Source organism: Argopecten irradians, chromosome 3 (assembly GCF_041381155.1).
Source record: "Argopecten irradians isolate NY chromosome 3, Ai_NY, whole genome shotgun sequence".
In the NCBI taxonomy this organism is placed as follows: domain Eukaryota; kingdom Metazoa; phylum Mollusca; class Bivalvia; order Pectinida; family Pectinidae; genus Argopecten; species Argopecten irradians.
Window position 1 is genome coordinate 16,858,217 of NC_091136.1, and position 19,997 is coordinate 16,878,213.

Genomic DNA, 19,997 nt, shown 5'->3' on the forward strand with positions numbered 1-19,997 from the left:
ATTAAGTAAATCTGTCCTTACTGATAAAGTACTTTATCAAAACATGAGAAAGACCGAAACAACGGAAATGTTTTGTAAATATTCAATATTGAAATCGTTACGTACTTCGAATGCAAAAGTGTTCTAAATGTATTCTATATAACTATATAAAACCTTTGCGGTTTAATAAAGTTATTTGAATCACTTACCCACATGCGTCATCAGGCAGCAGCGGTCCATGATATATAGGTGTAGATTCGTGGCAAATGTACTCGCCTAAGTATTCTATGTTATCACTGGTACAATTTCCAGGTTGTATAAAGTTTTTGTCTGGAATGACACTTCCATTCAGATGCCAATATATCATTTCCCCATCTCCATCCACTACAAGTAAGAAGGTTTAAACAACTTTGCTTGAAGTCACTCTAAAACAAGGAGCCGCAAAGCGTGGCCTTATCCCCCGCGCCCCGCAGTTGGAATAAATCCCAAATCCATACAAGCCATAGTAACAATTATCCAGGTATAATTTAAAACGTATGCGAGTATTGTAAAACTGTGAAACACGAATAACAGTAGGTAACAAATAAATACTGTAACTTGGTATTTTAACTGTTATTCCATGGTAACAGAAAAAATTCCAAAGATTGAAGGGAAAGGAAACAGTAACTTGGTATTTTTTGAGTAAGTTTCCATGGTAACGGAAAAAATTCCAAAATAGAAGGTGTGCAATAGCAGAAGGCACAACTAGGGTACTTGTCTGTTGTATACAGAAAGTTTCAAGGGGACGATTTCAACTGTTTTTTTGAGTTATAGTCCGGAAATTGATCTCAGACGGACGGACGATCAGACGGAGCCCAAAACAATTTCCCCCACATAGGCGTTTCACGGGGGATAATTACAATATTCTAGTCTATTCATCGCTTGTTGTAAAAAGAGAAAAGTTTCAGTCAAAGTTAAAAAAGAATATATTCGTGACATAAAATGAATTACATGTAGCTAAATGAAGTAGATAATTATTTATTCAAATGACCATCAATGTCTACTGAGTTTTTTTTTAATCATGTACTTACAAACATTGCAAGAAGATACACTGTTTCCGCCAAAGACTCCTCTGAATATGGCCTCATTGCCTTTGATTGTGTTGAACATCACAATATCGTTAAAAGCTTCAGGGGGAAATGGTGACCAATTAAATGCAACTTTGGCGCAAAGTAAAGTGGCACGAAGGTGGCTGAAAGCATTTAAAATGTAATCTTCGTCAACGAAAGTTTCAGTTCATTTTCATTAGTGACAAGTCCGGCATAACATTTCAGTCAACTCAATTATCATTTTCAGATCCATCATGCTACAGTTCAGACTAATTCAATGACATGCAAGAATAACTGCACTTCTCAAACGATGTCATGGTGATCAATAAGATGATATATTACTTGGAAGTGCATTAATCATATGACAAAATGATCAGATATTTTTTTCTTAAAAAGAGAAAAGTAAAAATATAGGTCACAGTAACCTACGTGAACCACATTTCCAGTACTTCAAAATATAGAACAGTTTACTGAACTAGAGGACATGGTCCAAAATATAGGTCACGGTACCCTGTGTGTGGGTAACGATACTTAACACATATACCAGGTATGAAGTTCCAGTGTATTACCCAATAGAACATAGGGTACAGACAAGCGTTTTGTTCAATGCAGGTCAAAATTCAAAGTACATGTAACGGTTTCAAGGTTTGGTACAGGACAATAGCTTCCCGAAGATTGATTCATTACTAATGCAATTCTAGTGCCGTATAGTACTGAAGATAAAACCAAGTAATATAATGTACGTAAGTACGAACACACCGAGAGTTTGACACGACGCAAATCGTTAGTCTCTCAAGTTCTGGTAAGGGACAAAACAACTTACCTGCAATATAGTGTCGAATCAGTTGTATTCAAATAATTCACCGATGGACAAGTGTTGTTCAAATTCAGAATGACTGAGTCAATGTTAGAACAATTCAAATCTGGAACATACATATCTGTAAGAAATACAGGAAGCTTTAACAGTCAGTTGACTGGTAATACTGTATATAGTAGAACTGTAATACTCAGTAAGTTGTTTCCAGATTTAGCATGTTTGTTTCCTGTGAACTTGAATGTCGGTCAAGGTCATTAATTTGAAAAAAAATGGTACCTCTTTATGCCAGTATACTGCAGGCCCAATATGACTACCATGGGCCTTCCCACGGCGAACGACGACAGACGAAGCATAATTACATAAAAAACTTGTATCACATATAATATGTGAAGAATTTAATTCTAGTATATCCCTATGAAAGAAACCATTAACAGCAGAGCTTGTACAATGTCAGAATAGTTGTGAAACATATATAACGTTTAAACTTGTATTAATTGCACAGCAGTGTAATTATCGGGCTTAAATGCTGAATAATCTACTATTTATTATATTTTGAATAGAACAAAAATTGAAAACTACAAATATGTCTGTTAGACATGAAGTGATCGATGACTACTTTTTAAAACCTTAATTTCTAGTACAATATGCATCAATAAGGCCTTGCTCAGAGATATTTTGCACGTACAAAAATGTAACATATTTAATGAATAACCCGTACAGAGATACCCACAAGCCTGTATGAAATATCATCCTCGGCAACAGTTGTACATAGCACTATCGATCGCTCATTACCCCTGGGACTATTGCAAGGAGATGGTTTACGTCCTTGATGTATTGTAATATATACTTTCCTTTACTTCATCAGAACTTGAAATGTGAAATTACTTTGAACTTCGTTAATTGTTAATTTTATTGATATCGATATGAAAGGGTTGTTTTGCTGATAAAAATAGTCACCCATTACAGCACTGTCCAGTCTCTATAAGAACGTGGTGACTGTGTCGTACTTGAATGCCTTTGTGGGGTACATCAGATTTAGAGCTTAGACATCCAGACTGACATTGTATGTTTTTTTTTATTATGTTTCTCTTACGTAAGGCTGGGTATTTTTAAAGATGTTTATTATGACCGCAGGAAATGCGGTCGGTATATGGTCATAAGTTAGAAAGCGATAGTGCAACGTAAACATAGGATCTAGGATGAAGTGAAATAAATTAAATATAATCTGCTAAATAACGCTGTAAATATCTTTTGCCAGTACTAAAATTCATCCGTTTCGTCACTTTTTCATTGACTATATGTAAATCTGATTTGCATTTTATCGTTCCCGAAGTTTCCAGAGCTGATCAGATTCTTAGAATGATACGCCGCTTTAAGTTTACACAAAACTCTGTCTAATGTCGCTGTTGTTCATTTATAGTAGAACATTGCTGACAGGTATCTCTTAGTATATGTTTTAAAGTATTGGTGTCATTAAATCACGGCGAAATCTTTTAAACCAGAAACATATATGAGAAGTATAAGACAGTGAATTCCAGTATCGCGTGCGCAGTTGGAATCTGCGCATAGCGAATGTACACAGACTCCACACCCGACAAGAAAAAACAATGGTGCAAGAGTACGCTCGCACTTAAAACCGATGTATGAAGGTGACAATTATTCAATGCCAACTATTCCTATTAAATACTTGACAGCTTACATTAATATAGGTTGCATTTAGGGGGACTGTTGTCAAAGGGAGATAATATGCAAAGTATTAAAAGTAACAAACGCCTCAAGTGTGTAGAGTTGAAACTACATATTACCAATTTGGAACAAATGGCTATTTGATGAATTACAATTTTATAATTAGTTAATATCATGTAGTAGGGATGTTGAAACAAACGTGATTGTAGTATTAGTATACGGTATTTGTAATAGGATGCACTACCGTTAACAGTGAAATGTTAATTCAGTGAAAATAAACATTTACATGAAACAGTCACTTTTAGAAATCAGAAATTTGTTCATTGGCCTTAAAATTTCCCGGACATGAGTTCGTATCAATACCGCAATATGATTTGTTCATACTATTAAGATTATATGAGATAGCGGACACTTATTCTATGTAAGTTTCACATTACAATTTTGATTTAGTTACCATGTGCAAGATATACATATACAATGTTCAAGATACCAGGTATACCTTGAATAAAACACAAGCTTATTCCTGGCATAATGCTGTCAAACCAGGCCGCCTTCTGTACCAAGGTTTTCATTACATCCTCTATGTTGAAGTGAAAGTATGGCGCAAACTTATTGTTCCTTGCAATGTGTTGTCCGCATTCAAATATATGATGTCCAATTCTGAAAAGATTTTTCAACGGTAAATATTAAGTAAATTAATCCAAAACAATATCAATTATTTGCCAGTTATTGATATATATTAAATGATTGTTTTCGAAAACATGGTGCAAATCTAATTTTAACTATCTACAACTTCAAGGAAAAGAGTTTTAATAACCCAAAATGACATTATATATCTAACTGTACCTGCATGCATTATCTTCTACTGCTTGGCCATACAGTATGGCATTAAGTAAGCCCGGGTCTGTCCAATCCAAAGATGGGAGGCATTCCGCCAATATCCATGTTGCGAAACGATCTCCATTTTCAGATATGCCTGTTTCGCCACTATCATACAATTCTGTAATTGCAAAAAATACCACCAAACACTTTTAAATTGGTTTTCGAAACAAAATTCCCAAGGCTAAATTAATGAATCATTTATCAACATTATTGCAGAATACTTTAAAAAGTCATAGATAGACCAAATTGTCCCATAAGAAAAATCCATTTCCTATTTCTGTGACGAAAACATAGGCTTTCTTGTTTATTAAAAATAAACCCTAGATACAAATTTCTATTGTCTTCGATATACTATAAAATAGAGACTCTACTTATTTTATCATTATATTTGACAATTTATTAAATATATATTACTATTTTCAAGTATAATCATTATTTTCTTATATACCCGCGCAATGATGGAGTGCAGCATTAAGATCCATCTCGTTTATGCCAATGGCGGTCGCATAGTATGATATTGTTTCCGAAGCTGAGTCTTTTGAACACTGATTTCCATTCGAGACGGCATGAAGGGATGTGTTAAAGCAGGACCAGCCAATGCTAAGAAGTCTAAAGCACAAGATATGAAAAATATATCAAATAAAATAAAGAAAGATATATTCAACAAAATTATTTGCATTTCTCCATCTTTTCACCTAGCACTCTCCTAAATAAATAAATAAATACAATAGGTAATACATCAATGACTACGGGTGGAGTGATGGGATCAAAATTTCGAATCACGATTAAAAAAATGGACCACAAGGAACTTATAGACAAAGCATCAGTTCCTGAAGTCTTTGGCGCGCATTATCAAATAATGTTTTACTATTATTATTGTTGCTTTCACATCAAAACATTTAACATCAACGGAAAGCTACAGAAAAATACGAAGTGAGTTATGAATAAAAATATTTTATAGTCTAAATTTGCATTTTTAATTTATCCCATCAGTCATTTAATTCAAAAGATTACAAACTAGAGATAATAGTTTTTCCTCTTTTCTTATCCGAGACCATGCCTTTTAAATGTTTTAAGATATCTCATTAGTCATTCAATTCAAAAGATTACAAACTAGAGACGATAGGTTTTCCTCTTTTTCTTATCCGAGACAATGCATTTAAAATGTTAAAAGATATCTTATTAGTAATTTCATTCAAAAGATTACAAACTAGAAATGATGGTTTTCCTTCTTTTACTTATCCGAGACCATGACTCCAAAATATTTCCATGTTAACCGTTATTAAAACATGTCATGTGTCCAAGTACATAATTCACAAGTTGCAATATTTATCAAGTTTGAACAACAAGAATTCCACGGAAGTGGATGTGTCGTCTGCACATCAGTTTAAAAACATCACAAAAAAGTTGTTTACAGTAAGTTGGAAATATTGTTAATAATTTAATGAAGCTATCAGTTACGTATCTGGGCCCATCTTTTGAAATTTGACATTTGTCTAATATAACTTTCAGTTTATGTTACATACATAAGCAAGTGGAAGTTAATTAGAACTCATTATGATCTGAATTCAGGCAAGAAAATATCTGTTTTGACAATTTTATTGTCCCGTAAATCTTGCAAATATTGGCGGATTTTGACCAGTATCTAACTCATCCGAGGTCTCTTTGATATAAAGCACTAAACAAAATTTGGTTGAAATCGGATAATAAATACTGATATCGCACGGAAAATTTTCCCGTTTGCCGCTGACGCAGTCATAGTGATACCTAATTGTCGCCTTTGCGTTGCAGGCGATAAAAAATGATAAAATAACAAGTAATTGGCAATTGAATAAGACAATTCACTTCAGTATAATGTCAAAAACCTTATTTTTAACCTAAGCAAAGTCACCATTCATTTCTTCTTATTAAAATAAACTTTACTAATGATGTTTACAATAAAGTACGCAATTAATACTTTGAAAAATTTCGCATTAAAACCGTAATAATTAATTTTCTCTTTGTTTCTGGCTTTCTGATTGGCTATTCATTTTTTTTCATTCCACGATGAAAAAAAAAAAAAAAAAAAAAATCCGAGAATGGCGCGGAAACCCAACGTTATCGTGACGTCACAATAGAAAACATTGACGTTGCGTATTGATTTGGAAAAAATAATTCCTTGGTAAAAATCAATGGAATCGTACGTGTAAACGTATTTCATTTTATAAAGTAGCCTGGAAAATTAATTATAAGCATTGAAGTCACTATTTTTTTAATTTCATCGGGGTATGGAAGAAATTTTGTTTGCAAACTGTGTGAATCCGCAAAATTTCTTTCATACCCCGATGAAATTAAAAAATAGTGACTTCAATGCTTAATTGAAAACAATATGATAAGAGATTGTAAACAAAGGACATGCTACCGATAATAAGAGAAAAGGTTAGTGATCTAAGAAATCTTTCACACTAGAAATGTAGACGCATCCATCTGAAACCTAGACGCGAGTCGTTGGGAGATAATGGAACGAACAAGAGTAACACTAAGTATGATCTATTCAGATAAACTATAAAATTTTACTTGAGATGGCAACTGAGAAGCTCAAAAAAGGCTAACGAATAGCATGCGTTAATTGAATAAAAATACGTTTACTCACCGACAGTTTTCAGCACTGATGTTCGCCAACAAAACAGCTACACTGGGAATAGTGTTGTAAATACTCAATACACCTTGCAATTCTACTGCTTGTTCGTATCCATAGAAACATTCCCGAAATACCTGATATTTCAAGGTATCATCCGTTTGCTGATAACAGATGTCGCCATAGCCTATAAGTTATTAAAAACAATTCAAACGTTAGCTTCATATGTTAATGACTGGTTTTGTGGGAAAACATCATCGAAGTTTGTGAAAGCAGGTGTCGGTCTGTTAAAATTTAGTCTATAAATATTTCAATAAGTAACCACATATTGCCGGGCCAATGATTCTCCCAATTTGATTTTTTCTTCTTTTCTATATAAAAAAAAATGAAATCTGAGCATTAAACGCAGTTAACAGTTGTTTTATGAAAATAAAGAATAAAATTTAACAAAATAGAATTAGGTTAGTATGACATGGAAGCCACACTCACAGCATTTTGCAAAAATGTGTCTTTTAACACAATCGTTGCTAAGATTAACTTATCATTTTGATAAACTTTTTATATCAAGAAAACAAAATTTATGATTGCAGGCTTTTTGCAAATGAGATCTTGGTGCTTTACGTTCTGCGTTTAACAAATTATTAAACTTGGAAGGTTAACATAATTAATGGGACATCCTGTACTGATGTATTTGTCATGTAATATAATTTCCGATGATAATCTCAGAATCGATCGGAAGAAAATCGGCTAATGCGCGCGCATCGACATAGGTTCGACATGAAAACCATATTAATATGGCACTGGACTTTCAATCACAATGTTTAAAAACTTCTTTGTGTTAATATTTTGATATATCGGCCAAAGACATGTAAGCAAAAAAACTAACCTGCTTTAAACGCTTCCTGTACATCGATAGTAGCAGCAAAAAAAAACACTTGAAGTGTCCAGTTTACCAATGGCGTTTTTTAAGTTTTTCGTCGATCATTTCAGCAGTTACACCAATTCCAACACTGACTTTAATCACTACCAAATATAAAACTCTTTCGTCGGTCTGGCGTTTTCTTCTTTTATTCTCACTACAAAGTAAAGAAGAGTAATGAATTTAATTCCAAATTTGAAATCTGTTTCAGAAAGTGAGAAGACCACATGCTGTCGTCATTTTTCATGCAAATGAAGTGCTCAATATATCTTAAATCCCGAATGGAAAGCATGGTACTGTTGTGGTCATCTGTCATTTAGCTCGAGTCCTTAGTTGTCTTTTCTTTGCCTAAATGGACTCATATACCAAGAAAGAAGTATTATGTCAAAGTTATAGAATAAAGACAAAATTTATATTTAAATACACGCCAAGGTTAAAAAATATAGGTTACATTGTCCGATGCTAGCAGGCGACACAGTCTGAGTATTATGTGAGTAAGTTCTGTTATATCGTTTGAGAGAAAGAGTATTCCCTTTCACACGCCCAACTAAAAACCATACTGCTTAAAAAACCAGAATTGCTGATACCATGCCTACAAATAGCTTCCCCTTCAGTACAAATAACACGCCAATACACAGTTTCAGCTAGGATTCTTCAATCAGATTTTTTTCTAGTTTGACGATAGAGAGAAAGAATAACCAAGAGGCCCAGAATCGATCACCTGGTTTTCTGATGCCAAGTAATTTTCTGAATTCAGGATTATCGTTTCTTTTCTGAAGGAATTTAATGATTTTCCTCTAATTTCCCTTTCTACTCCGAGGGGTCAGAACTAAAATGTTACCCTCCTACTAAGGTTGTTTCTTACCAAATCTGATTACTATCCATTTTGAACTCTTTGACTAGATAGTAGCGATTTTCTCTACTTGGTCAACAAAAACATTATTATACGCAATCAAATATGGACAATTGCATCATATTATCTATCTCTTCTAAAACTTTAATTTTGTACACCAACTTCAATTTCCCTTTTTTGTGATAAGAATAATTTGTAAAACAATTTTGTAAACCAACTACATGCTTATTCAGATAAAGTGCAACATCCGGAAATAAAGACAGAAAAATCAACAGACAAAGAGACAGACAGACGAAGACTAACACTATATATATATATCCATCCGGTTTCAATGGAGTGGACACACTGTTTCTGATGTAGAAATATAAATTTGATATAAAAATATATTTTACTTACGTAATGGAAAGAACTTCAAAGTCGTCGAAATCCAGATCATTTAACAGAGCACCGACCTAGAAGAGTTTCAAAAAGTGAAAAATCACTTTTACGACTGTTTATGAATATGTTACGAACATACATATTTCGCTTACATGTACAATACAAAACGTTTATTTTGAAAGTTTTAGAGTGATATACGTAGGTTATTATTATGTCAATATAAAATTCGTTTCACGTAGTTATGGCAGAAAAATATCATACTTATTAAACTCATCTGGTAGCTGTCTATTGTAAATTGACCTGTAAAAAGGCATATATCAATATCGAATCACTGCTTTCTGTTAAACATAAAAAAATGATAGCAATACTTGCCTCGGATAGAACAATGGTCTGTATATCCGCGTTTGGTGGAACCATAACGGCAAAAGTTATTTCAAAGGATTTTGAACCTAAAACAAATATATTATTTACAATTTGGCTGCTGTAAAATGCATTCGAATTTGTTTTATTCATTTGTTACGCATTACAAAAATAATTATTGACGAAGAAAATATGAGAGTGGTTCTGATATCGTTCTCTCTTTCATTTCAAACTACTTACAGTAGTCTAGGCTTGTGTTCTTCCCTAACATCTCCTCTACTCTGTTTCCAAATACATCCCATACATTGTCGCAGACTTTACCGGCCCAGCTATACATGTTTCTGTCAATGCACTCCTTCTTCGCTAACACAGCCCTGTCAATAAGATTCATCTCCTTCAAACTTTCTTTTATAACACAAACAAGTGTTAAATTTTCAATAATATTCTTTTCCTGCGCAAGCATATTAAGTAAATCTGTCCTTACTGATAAAGTACTTTATCAAAACATGAGAAAGACCGAAACAACGGAAATGTTTTGTAAATATTCAATATTGAAATCGTTACGTACTTCGAATGCAAAAGTGTTCTAAATGTATTCTATATAACTATATAAAACCTTGCGGTTTAATAAAGTTATTTGAATCACTTACCCACATGCGTCATCAGGCAGCAGCGGTCCATGATATATAGGTGTAGATTCGTGGCAAATGTACTCGCCTAAGTATTCTATGTTATCACTGGTACAATTTCCAGGTTGTATAAAGTTTTTGTCTGGAATGACACTTCCATTCAGATGCCAATATATCATTTCCCCATCTCCATCCACTACAAGTAAGAAGGTTTAAACAACTTTGCTTGAAGTCACTCTAAAACAAGGAGCCGCAAAGCGTGGCCTTATCCCCCGCGCCCCGCAGTTGGAATAAATCCCAAATCCATACAAGCCATAGTAACAATTATCCAGGTATAATTTAAAACGTATGCGAGTATTGTAAAACTGTGAAACACGAATAACAGTAGGTAACAAAAAGATATTCCATGGTAACAGAAAAAAATCCAAAGATTGAAGGGAAAGGAAACAGTAACTTGGTATTTTTTGAGTAAGTTTCCATGGTAACGGAACAAATTCCAAAATAGAAGGTGTGCAATAGCAGAAGGCACAACTAGGGTACTTATCTGTTGTATACAGAAAGTTTCAAGGGGACGATTTCAACTGTTTTTTGAGTTATAGTCCGGAAATTGATCTCAGACGGACGGACGATCAGACGGAGCCCAAAACAATTTCCCCCGCATAGGCGTTTCACGGGGGATAATTCCAATATTCTAGTCTATTCATCGCTTGTTGTAAAAAGAGAAAAGTTTCAGTCAAAGTTAAAAAAAGAATATATTCGTGACATAAAATGAATTACATGTAGCTAAATGAAGTAGATAATTATTTATTCAAATGACCATCAATGTCTACTGAGTTTTTTTTTAATCATGTACTTACAAACATTGCAAGAAGATACACTGTTTCCGCCAAAGACTCCTCTGAATATGGCCTCATTGCCTTTGATTGTGTTGAACATCACAATATCGTTAAAAGCTTCAGGGGGAAATGGTGACCAATTAAATGCAACTTTGGCGCAAAGTAAAGTGGCACGAAGGTGGCTGAAAGCATTTAAAATGTAATCTTCGTCAACGAAAGTTTCAGTTCATTTTCATTAGTGACAAGTCCGGCATAACATTTCAGTCAACTCAATTATCATTTTCAGATCCATCATGCTACAGTTCAGACTAATTCAATGACATGCAAGAATAACTGCACTTCTCAAACGATGTCATGGTGATCAATAAGATGATATATTACTTGGAAGTGCATTAATCATATGACAAAATGATCAGATATTTTTTTCTTAAAAAGAGAAAAGTAAAAATATAGGTCACAGTAACCTACGTGAACCACATTTCCAGTACTTCAAAATATAGAACAGTTTACTGAACTAGAGGACATGGTCCAAAATATAGGTCACGGTACCCTGTGTGTGGGTAACGATACTTAACACATATACCAGGTATGAAGTTCCAGTGTATTACCCAATAGAACATAGGGTACAGACAAGCGTTTTGTTCAATGCAGGTCAAAATTCAAAGTACATGTAACGGTTTCAAGGTTTGGTACAGGACAATAGCTTCCCGAAGATTGATTCATTACTAATGCAATTCTAGTGCCGTATAGTACTGAAGATAAAACCAAGTAATATAATGTACGTAAGTACGAACACACCGAGAGTTTGACACGACGCAAATCGTTAGTCTCTCAAGTTCTGGTAAGGGACAAAACAACTTACCTGCAATATAGTGTCGAATCAGTTGTATTCAAATAATTCACCGATGGACAAGTGTTGTTCAAATTCAGAATGACTGAGTCAATGTTAGAACAATTCAAATCTGGAACATACATATCTGTAAGAAATACAGGAAGCTTTAACAGTCAGTTGACTGGTAATACTGTATATAGTAGAACTGTAATACTCAGTAAGTTGTTTCCAGATTTAGCATGTTTGTTTCCTGTGAACTTGAATGTCGGTCAAGGTCATTAATTTGAAAAAAAATGGTACCTCTTTATGCCAGTATACTGCAGGCCCAATATGACTACCATGGGCCTTCCCACGGCGAACGACGACAGACGAAGCACAATTACATAAAAAACTTGTATCACATATAATATGTGAAGAATTTAATTCTAGTATATCCCTATGAAAGAAACCATTAACATCAGAGCTTATACAATGTCAGAATAGTTGTGAAACATATATAACGTTTAAACTTGTATTAATTGCACAGCAGTGTAATTATCGGGCTTAAATGCTGAATAATCTACTATTATTATATTTTGAATAGAACAAAAATTGAAAACTACAAATATGTCTGTTAGACATGAAGTGATCGATGACTACTTTTTAAAACCTTAATTTCTAGTACAATATGCATCAATAAGGCCTTGCTCAGAGATATTTTGCACGTACAAAAATGTAACATATTTAATGAATAACCCGTACAGAGATACCCACAAGCCTGTATGAAATATCATCCTCGGCAACAGTTGTACATAGCACTATCGATCGCTCATTACCCCTGGGACTATTGCAAGGAGATGGTTTACGTCCTTGATGTATTGTAATATATACTTTCCTTTACTTCATCAGAACTTGAAATGTGAAATTACTTTGAACTTCGTTAATTGTTAATTTTATTGATATCGATATGAAAGGGTTGTTTTGCTGATAAAAATAGTCACCCATTACAGCACTGTCCAGTCTCTATAAGAACGTGGTGACTGTGTCGTACTTGAATGCCTTTGTGGGGTACATCAGATTTAGAGCTTAGACATCCAGACTGACATTGTATGTTTTTTTTATTATGTTTCTCTTACGTAAGGCTGGGTATTTTTAAAGATGTTTATTATGACCGCAGGAAATGCGGTCGGTATATGGTCATAAGTTAGAAAGCGATAGTGCAACGTAAACATAGGATCTAGGATGAAGTGAAATAAATTAAATATAATCTGCTAAATAACGCTGTAAATATCTTTTGCCAGTATTCATCCGTTTCGTCACTTTTTCATTGACTATATGTAAATCGGATTTGCATTTTATCGTTCCCGAAGTTTCCAGAGCTGATCAGCTTCTTAGAATGATACGCCGCTTTAAGTTTACACAAAACTCTGTCTAATGTCGCTGTTGTTCATTTATAGTAGAACATTGCTGACAGGTATCTCTTAGTATATGTTTTAAAGTATTGGTGTCATTAAATCACGGCGAAATCTTTTAAACCAGAAACATATATGAGAGAAGTATAAGACAGTGAATTCCAGTATCGCGTGCGCAGTTGGAATCTGCGCATAGCGAATGTACACAGACTCCACACCCGACAAGAAAAACAATGGTGCAAGAGTACGCTCGCACTTAAAACCGATGTATGAAGGTGACAATTATTCAATGCCAACTATTCCTATTAAATACTTGACAGCTTACATTAATATAGGTTGCATTTAGGGGGACTGTTGTCAAAGGGAGATAATATGCAAAGTATTAAAAGTAACAAACGCCTCAAGTGTGTAGAGTTGATACTACATATTACCAATTTGGAACAAATGGCTATTTGATGAATTACAATTTTATAATTAGTTAATATCATGTAGTAGGGATGTTGAAACAAACGTGATTGTAGTATTAGTATACGGTATTTGTAATAGGATGCACTACCGTTAACAGTGAAATGTTAATTCAGTGAAAATAAACATTTACATGAAACAGTCACTTTTAGAAATCAGAAATTTGTTCATTGGCCTTAAAATTTCCCGGACATGAGTTCGTATCAATACCGCAATATGATTTGTTCATACTATTAAGATTATATGAGATAGCGGACACTTATTCTATGTAAGTTTCACATTACAATTTTGATTTAGTGACCATGTGCAAGATATACATATACAATGTTCAAGATACCAGGTATACCTTGAATAAAACACAAGCTTATTCCTGGCATAATGCTGTCAAACCAGGCCGCCTTCTGTACCAAGGTTTTCATTACATCCTCTATGTTGAAGTGAAAGTATGGCGCAAACTTATTGTTCCTTGCAATGTGTTGTCCGCATTCAAATATATGATGTCCAATTCTGAAAAGATTTTTCAACGGTAAATATTAAGTAAATTAATCCAAAACAATATCAATTATTTGCCAGTTATTGATATATATTAAATGATTGTTTTCGAAAACATGGTGCAAATCTAATTTTAACTATCTACAACTTCAAGGAAAAGAGTTTTAATAACCCAAAATGACATTATATATCTAACTGTACCTGCATGCATTATCTTCTACTGCTTGGCCATACAGTATGGCATTAAGTAAGCCCGGGTCTGTCCAATCCAAAGATGGGAGGCATTCCGCCAATATCCATGTTGCGAAACGATCTCCATTTTCAGATATGCCTGTTTCGCCACTATCATACAATTCTGTAATTGCAAAAATACCACCAAACACTTTTAAATTGGTTTTCGAAACAAAATTCCCAAGGCTAAATTAATGAATCATTTATCAACATTATTGCAGAATACTTTAAAAAGTCATAGATAGACCAAATTGTCCCATAAGAAAAATCCATTTCCTATTTCTGTGACGAAAACATAGGCTTTCTTGTTTATTAAAAATAAACCCTAGATACAAATTTCTATTGTCTTCGATATACTATAAAATAGAGACTCTACTTATTTTATCATTATATTTGACAATTTATTAAATATATATTACTATTTTCAAGTATAATCATTATTTTCTTATATACCCGCGCAATGATGGAGTGCAGCATTAAGATCCATCTCGTTTATGCCAATGGCGGTCGCATAGTATGATATTGTTTCCGAAGCTGAGTCTTTTGAACACTGATTTCCATTCGAGACGGCATGAAGGGATGTGTTAAAGCAGGACCAGCCAATGCTAAGAAGTCTAAAGCACAAGATATGAAAAATATATCAAATAAAATAAAGAAAGATATATTCAACAAAATTATTTGCATTTCTCCATCTTTTCACCTAGCACTCTCCTAAATAAATAAATAAATACAATAGGTAATACATCAATGACTACGGGTGGAGTGATGGGATCAAAATTTCGAATCACGATTAAGAAAATGGACCACAAGGAACTTATAGACAAAGCATCAGTTCCTGAAGTCTTTGGCGCGCATTATCAAATAATGTTTTACTATTATTATTGTTGCTTTCACATCAAAACATTTAACATCAACGGAAAGCTACAGAAAAATACGAAGAGAATTATGAATAAAAATATTTTATAGTCTAAATTTTGCATTTTTAATTTATCCCATCAGTCATTTAATTCAAAAGATTACAAACTAGAGATAATAGTTTTTCCTCTTTTCCTTATCCGAGACCATGCCTTTTAAATGTTTTAAGATATCTCATTAGTCATTCAATTCAAAAGATTACAAACTAGAGACGATAGGTTTTCCTCTTTTTCTTATCCGAGACAATGCATTTAAAATGTTAAAAGATATCTTATTAGTAATTTCATTCAAAAGATTACAAACTAGAAATGATGGTTTTCCTTCTTTTACTCATCCGAGACCATGACTCCAAAATATTTCCATGTTAACCGTTATTAAAACATGTCATGTGTCCAAGTACATAATTCACAAGTTGCAATATTTAACAAGTTTGAACAACAAGAATTCCACGGAAGTGGATGTGTCGTCTGCACATCAGTTTAAAACATCACAAAAAAGTTGTTTACAGTAAGTTGGAAATATTGTTAATAATTTAATGAAGCTATCAGTTACGTATCTGGGCCCATCTTTTGAAATTTGACATTTGTCTAATATAACTTTCAGTTTATGTTACATACATAAGCAAGTGGAAGTTAATTAGAACTCATTATGATCTGAATTCAGGCAAGAAAATATCTGTTTTGACAATTTTATTGTCCCGTAAATCTTGCAAATATTGGCGGATTTTGACCAGTATCTAACTCATCCGAGGTCTCTTTGATATAAAGCACTAAACAAAATTTGGTTGAAATCGGATAATAAATACTGATATCGCAAGGAAAATTTTCCCGTTTGCCGCTGACGCAGTCATAGTGATACCTAATTGTCGCCTTTGCGTTGCAGGCGATAAAAAAAATGATAAAATAACAAGTAATTGGCAATTGAATAAGACAATTCACTTCAGTATAATGTCAAAAACCTTATTATTAACCTAAGCAAAGTCACCATTCATTTCTTCTTATTAAAATAAACTTTACTAATGATGTTTACAATAAAGTACGCAATTAATACTTTGAAAAATTTCGCATTAAAACCGTAATAATTAATTTTCTCTTTGTTTCTGGCTTTCTGATTAGCTATTCATCTTTTTCATTCCACGATGAAAAATATGAAAAAAAATCCGAGAATGGCGCGGAAACCCAACGTTATCGTGACGTCACAATAGAAACATTGACGTTGCGTATTGATTTGGAAAAAATAATTCCTTGGTAAAAATCAATGGAATCGTACGTGTAAACGTATTTCATTTTATAAAGTAGCCTGGAAAATTAATTATAAGCATTGAAGTCACTATTTTTTAATTTCATCGGGGTATGGAAGAAATTTTGTTTGCAAACTGTGTGAATCCGCAAAATTTCTTTCATACCCCGATGAAATTAAAAAAATAGTGACTTCAATGCTTAATTGAAAACAATATGATAAGAGATTGTAAACAAAGGACATGCTACCGATAATAAGAGAAAAGGTTAGTGATCTAAGAAATCTTTCACACTAGAAATGTAGACGCATCCATCTGAAACCTAGACGCGAGTCGTAGGGAGATAATGGAACGAACAAGAGTAACACTAAGTATGATCTATTCAGATAAACTATAAAATTTTACTTGAGATGGCAACTGAGAAGCTCAAAAAAGGCTAACGAATAGCATGCGTTAATTGAATAAAAATACGTTTACTCACCGACAGTTTTCAGCACTGATGTTCGCCAACAAAGCAGCTACACTGGGAATAGTGTTGTAAATACTCAGTACACCTTGCAATTCTACTGCTTGTTCGTATCCATAGAAACATTCCCGAAATACCTGATATTTCAAGGTATCATCCGTTTGCTGATAACAGATGTCGCCATAGCCTATAAGTTATTAAAAACAATTCAAACGTTAGCTTCATATGTTAATGACTGGTTTTGTGGGAAAACATCATTGAAGTTTGTGAAAGCAGGTGTCGGTCTGTTAAAATTTAGTCTATAAATATTTCAATAAGTAACCACATATTGCCGGGCCAATGATTCTCCCAATTTGATTTTTTTTCTTTTCTACATAAAAAAAATGAAATCTGAGCATTAAACGCAGTTAACAGTTGTTTTATGAAAATAAAGAATAAAATTCAACAAAATAGAATTAGGTTAGTATGACATGGAAGCCACACTCACAGCATTTTGCAAAAATGTGTCTTTTAACACAATCGTTGCTAAGATTAACTTATCATTTTGATAAACTTTTTATATCAAGAAAACAAAATTTATGATTGCAGGCTTTTTGCAAATGAGATCTTGGTGCTTTACGTTCTGCGTTTAACAAATTATTAAACTTGGAAGGTTAACATAATTAATGGGACATCCTGTACTGATGTATTTGTCATGTAATATAATTTCCGATGATAATCTCAGAATCGATCGAAAGAAAATCGGCTAATGCGCGCGCATATAATAATATGTGAAGAATTTAATTCTAGTATATATCTATGAAAGAAACCATTAACATCAGAGCTTATACAATGTCAGAATAATTGTGAAACATATATAACGTTTAAACTTGTATTAATTGCACAGCAATGTAATTATCGGGCTTAAAATGCTGAATAGTCTACCATTATTATATAAAACCTTAATTTCTAGTACAATATGCATCAATAAGGCCTTGCTCATATTTAATGAATAACCCGTACATATATACCCACAAGCCTGTATGAAATATCATCCTCGGCAACAGTTGTACATAGCACTATCGATCGCTCATTACCCCTGGGACTATTGCAAGGAGATGGTTTACGTCCTTGATGTATTGTAATATATACTTTCCTTTACTTCATCAGAACTTGAAATGTGAAATTACTTTGAACTTCGTGAATTGTTAATTTTATTGATATTGATATGATAGGGTTGTTTCGCTGTTAAAAATAGTCATCCAATACAGAACTGTCTAGTCTCTAAGAACGTGGTGACTAATCTGTGACATGCTTGAATGCCTTTGTGGGGTACATCAGATCTAGAGCTTAGGCCATCACGTTGACTGATCAGATACATAATGAAATATGCACAACTAGTTAATTGTCATAAGGAACCTACTGTACCCATGAAATTTGAGACAGATTCCATTTCTGAGAAACAGTGGTAAAAAAAATAAATTATCGAAATTCAATATGGCTACCTGTCGGCCGTGTAAACCGATCGGTCCCAAAATACAAGAAGGCTCCCAGAGGAACCTACATGTGAAAATTGAGACAGATCCTTCCGGTACTTTCAGGGAAATAACTGTAACAAGAACAAGAGCTGTTGGAGAAAAGCAAAGCTCGCCTATTCAGAAGAAGTTGATGTTCAAGTATTTACTATTTAAACATGGAAATATGACAAAATTAACAGACTCAAAAACCCCCTAAAGGACCCCAAATTGGTTGTATTATCACATTCAGCATCCATACACAATCACATTCAGCATCCATACACATTAGGAAAATAAAATCATAAACATTTATGATAACTTACGCTTAAACAATAGACAAAATAGAAACTTGCTCAAAAACTTTAACATGGAAATATGACAAATTAAAAGACTCAAAAAACCCCTAAAGGGCCCCAAATTGATTGTATTATTACATTCAGCATCCATACATATTAGAAAAATAAAATCATAAACATTTATGATAACTTACGCTTAAACAATAGACAAAATAGTAACTTGCTCAAAAACTTTAACATGGAAATATGACAAATTAACAGACTCAAAAAACCCCTAAAGGGCCCCAAATTGATTGTATTATTACATTCAGCATCCATACATATTAGAAAAATAAAATCATAAACATTTATGATGACTTAAGCTTAAACAATAGACAAAATAGAAACTTACTCAAAAACTTTAACATGGAAATATGACAAATTAACAGACTCAAAAAACCCCTAAAGGGCCCCAAATTGGTTGTATTATTACATTCAGCATCCATACACATTAGAAAAATAAAATCATAAACATTTATGATGACTTAAGCTTAAACAATAGACAAAATAGAAACTTACTCAAAAACTTTAACATGGAAATATGACAAATTAACAGACTCAAAAAACCCCTAAAGGGCCCAAAATTGGTTGTATTATCATGTTCAGCATCCATACACATTAGGAAAATAAAATCATAAACATTTATGATGACTTAAGCTTAAACAATAGACGAAACAGAAACTTGCTCAAAAACTTTAACGTGAAATGGGACGCCAACGCTGACCCGACGCCGGGGTGACAACATTAGCTCCCCATATTCTTCGAATAGGCAAGCTAAAAACGGACAAATAAACAGACAATTTGATTACTATAGGGCACTCGCATCTCGATGTGGGATCCTATAATTTGCTCTCTTAGAAGTATAGTTAAATCATTTTCTCATATTAATAGCTCTCTTCGAAGTACATGTATAGTTAAATCATATTCTCTTATTAATAGCACTCTTTTGAAGTATAGTTAAATCATATTCTCATATTAATAAGTCTTTAAATGTAAATAATCTAAAAACTGAAATTCCCTGAACGTTTGCGTTATGACAACAGTATCTAAATTGTTACATTCCCACTTAATAACTGTCAATTGAACTTGCATG

General features: G+C 33.4%; 1 protein-coding gene across 1 annotated transcript in view; it reads right to left on the reverse strand.

Annotated features, from left to right (window-relative positions):
- The window catches only part of LOC138319505 (uncharacterized), a 31,904-nt gene that overhangs the window by 231 nt on the left and 11,676 nt on the right, over window positions 1–19,997 (reverse strand). Inside the window, exons 9-21 of the mRNA XM_069262660.1 lie at window positions 17,089–17,260; window positions 14,909–15,069; window positions 14,426–14,579; window positions 14,079–14,239; window positions 11,907–12,006; window positions 11,066–11,226; window positions 10,230–10,404; window positions 9,820–9,953; window positions 9,592–9,668; window positions 9,238–9,293; window positions 8,023–8,145; window positions 1,050–1,210; window positions 189–363 (exon numbers count right to left, since the gene is read on the reverse strand). Of these exons, the coding sequence (XP_069118761.1) occupies window positions 189–363; window positions 1,050–1,210; window positions 8,023–8,145; window positions 9,238–9,293; window positions 9,592–9,668; window positions 9,820–9,953; window positions 10,230–10,404; window positions 11,066–11,226; window positions 11,907–12,006; window positions 14,079–14,239; window positions 14,426–14,579; window positions 14,909–15,069; window positions 17,089–17,260 (1,810 nt within the window). The remainder of the gene's footprint in view (window positions 1–188; window positions 364–1,049; window positions 1,211–8,022; window positions 8,146–9,237; window positions 9,294–9,591; window positions 9,669–9,819; window positions 9,954–10,229; window positions 10,405–11,065; window positions 11,227–11,906; window positions 12,007–14,078; window positions 14,240–14,425; window positions 14,580–14,908; window positions 15,070–17,088; window positions 17,261–19,997) is intronic.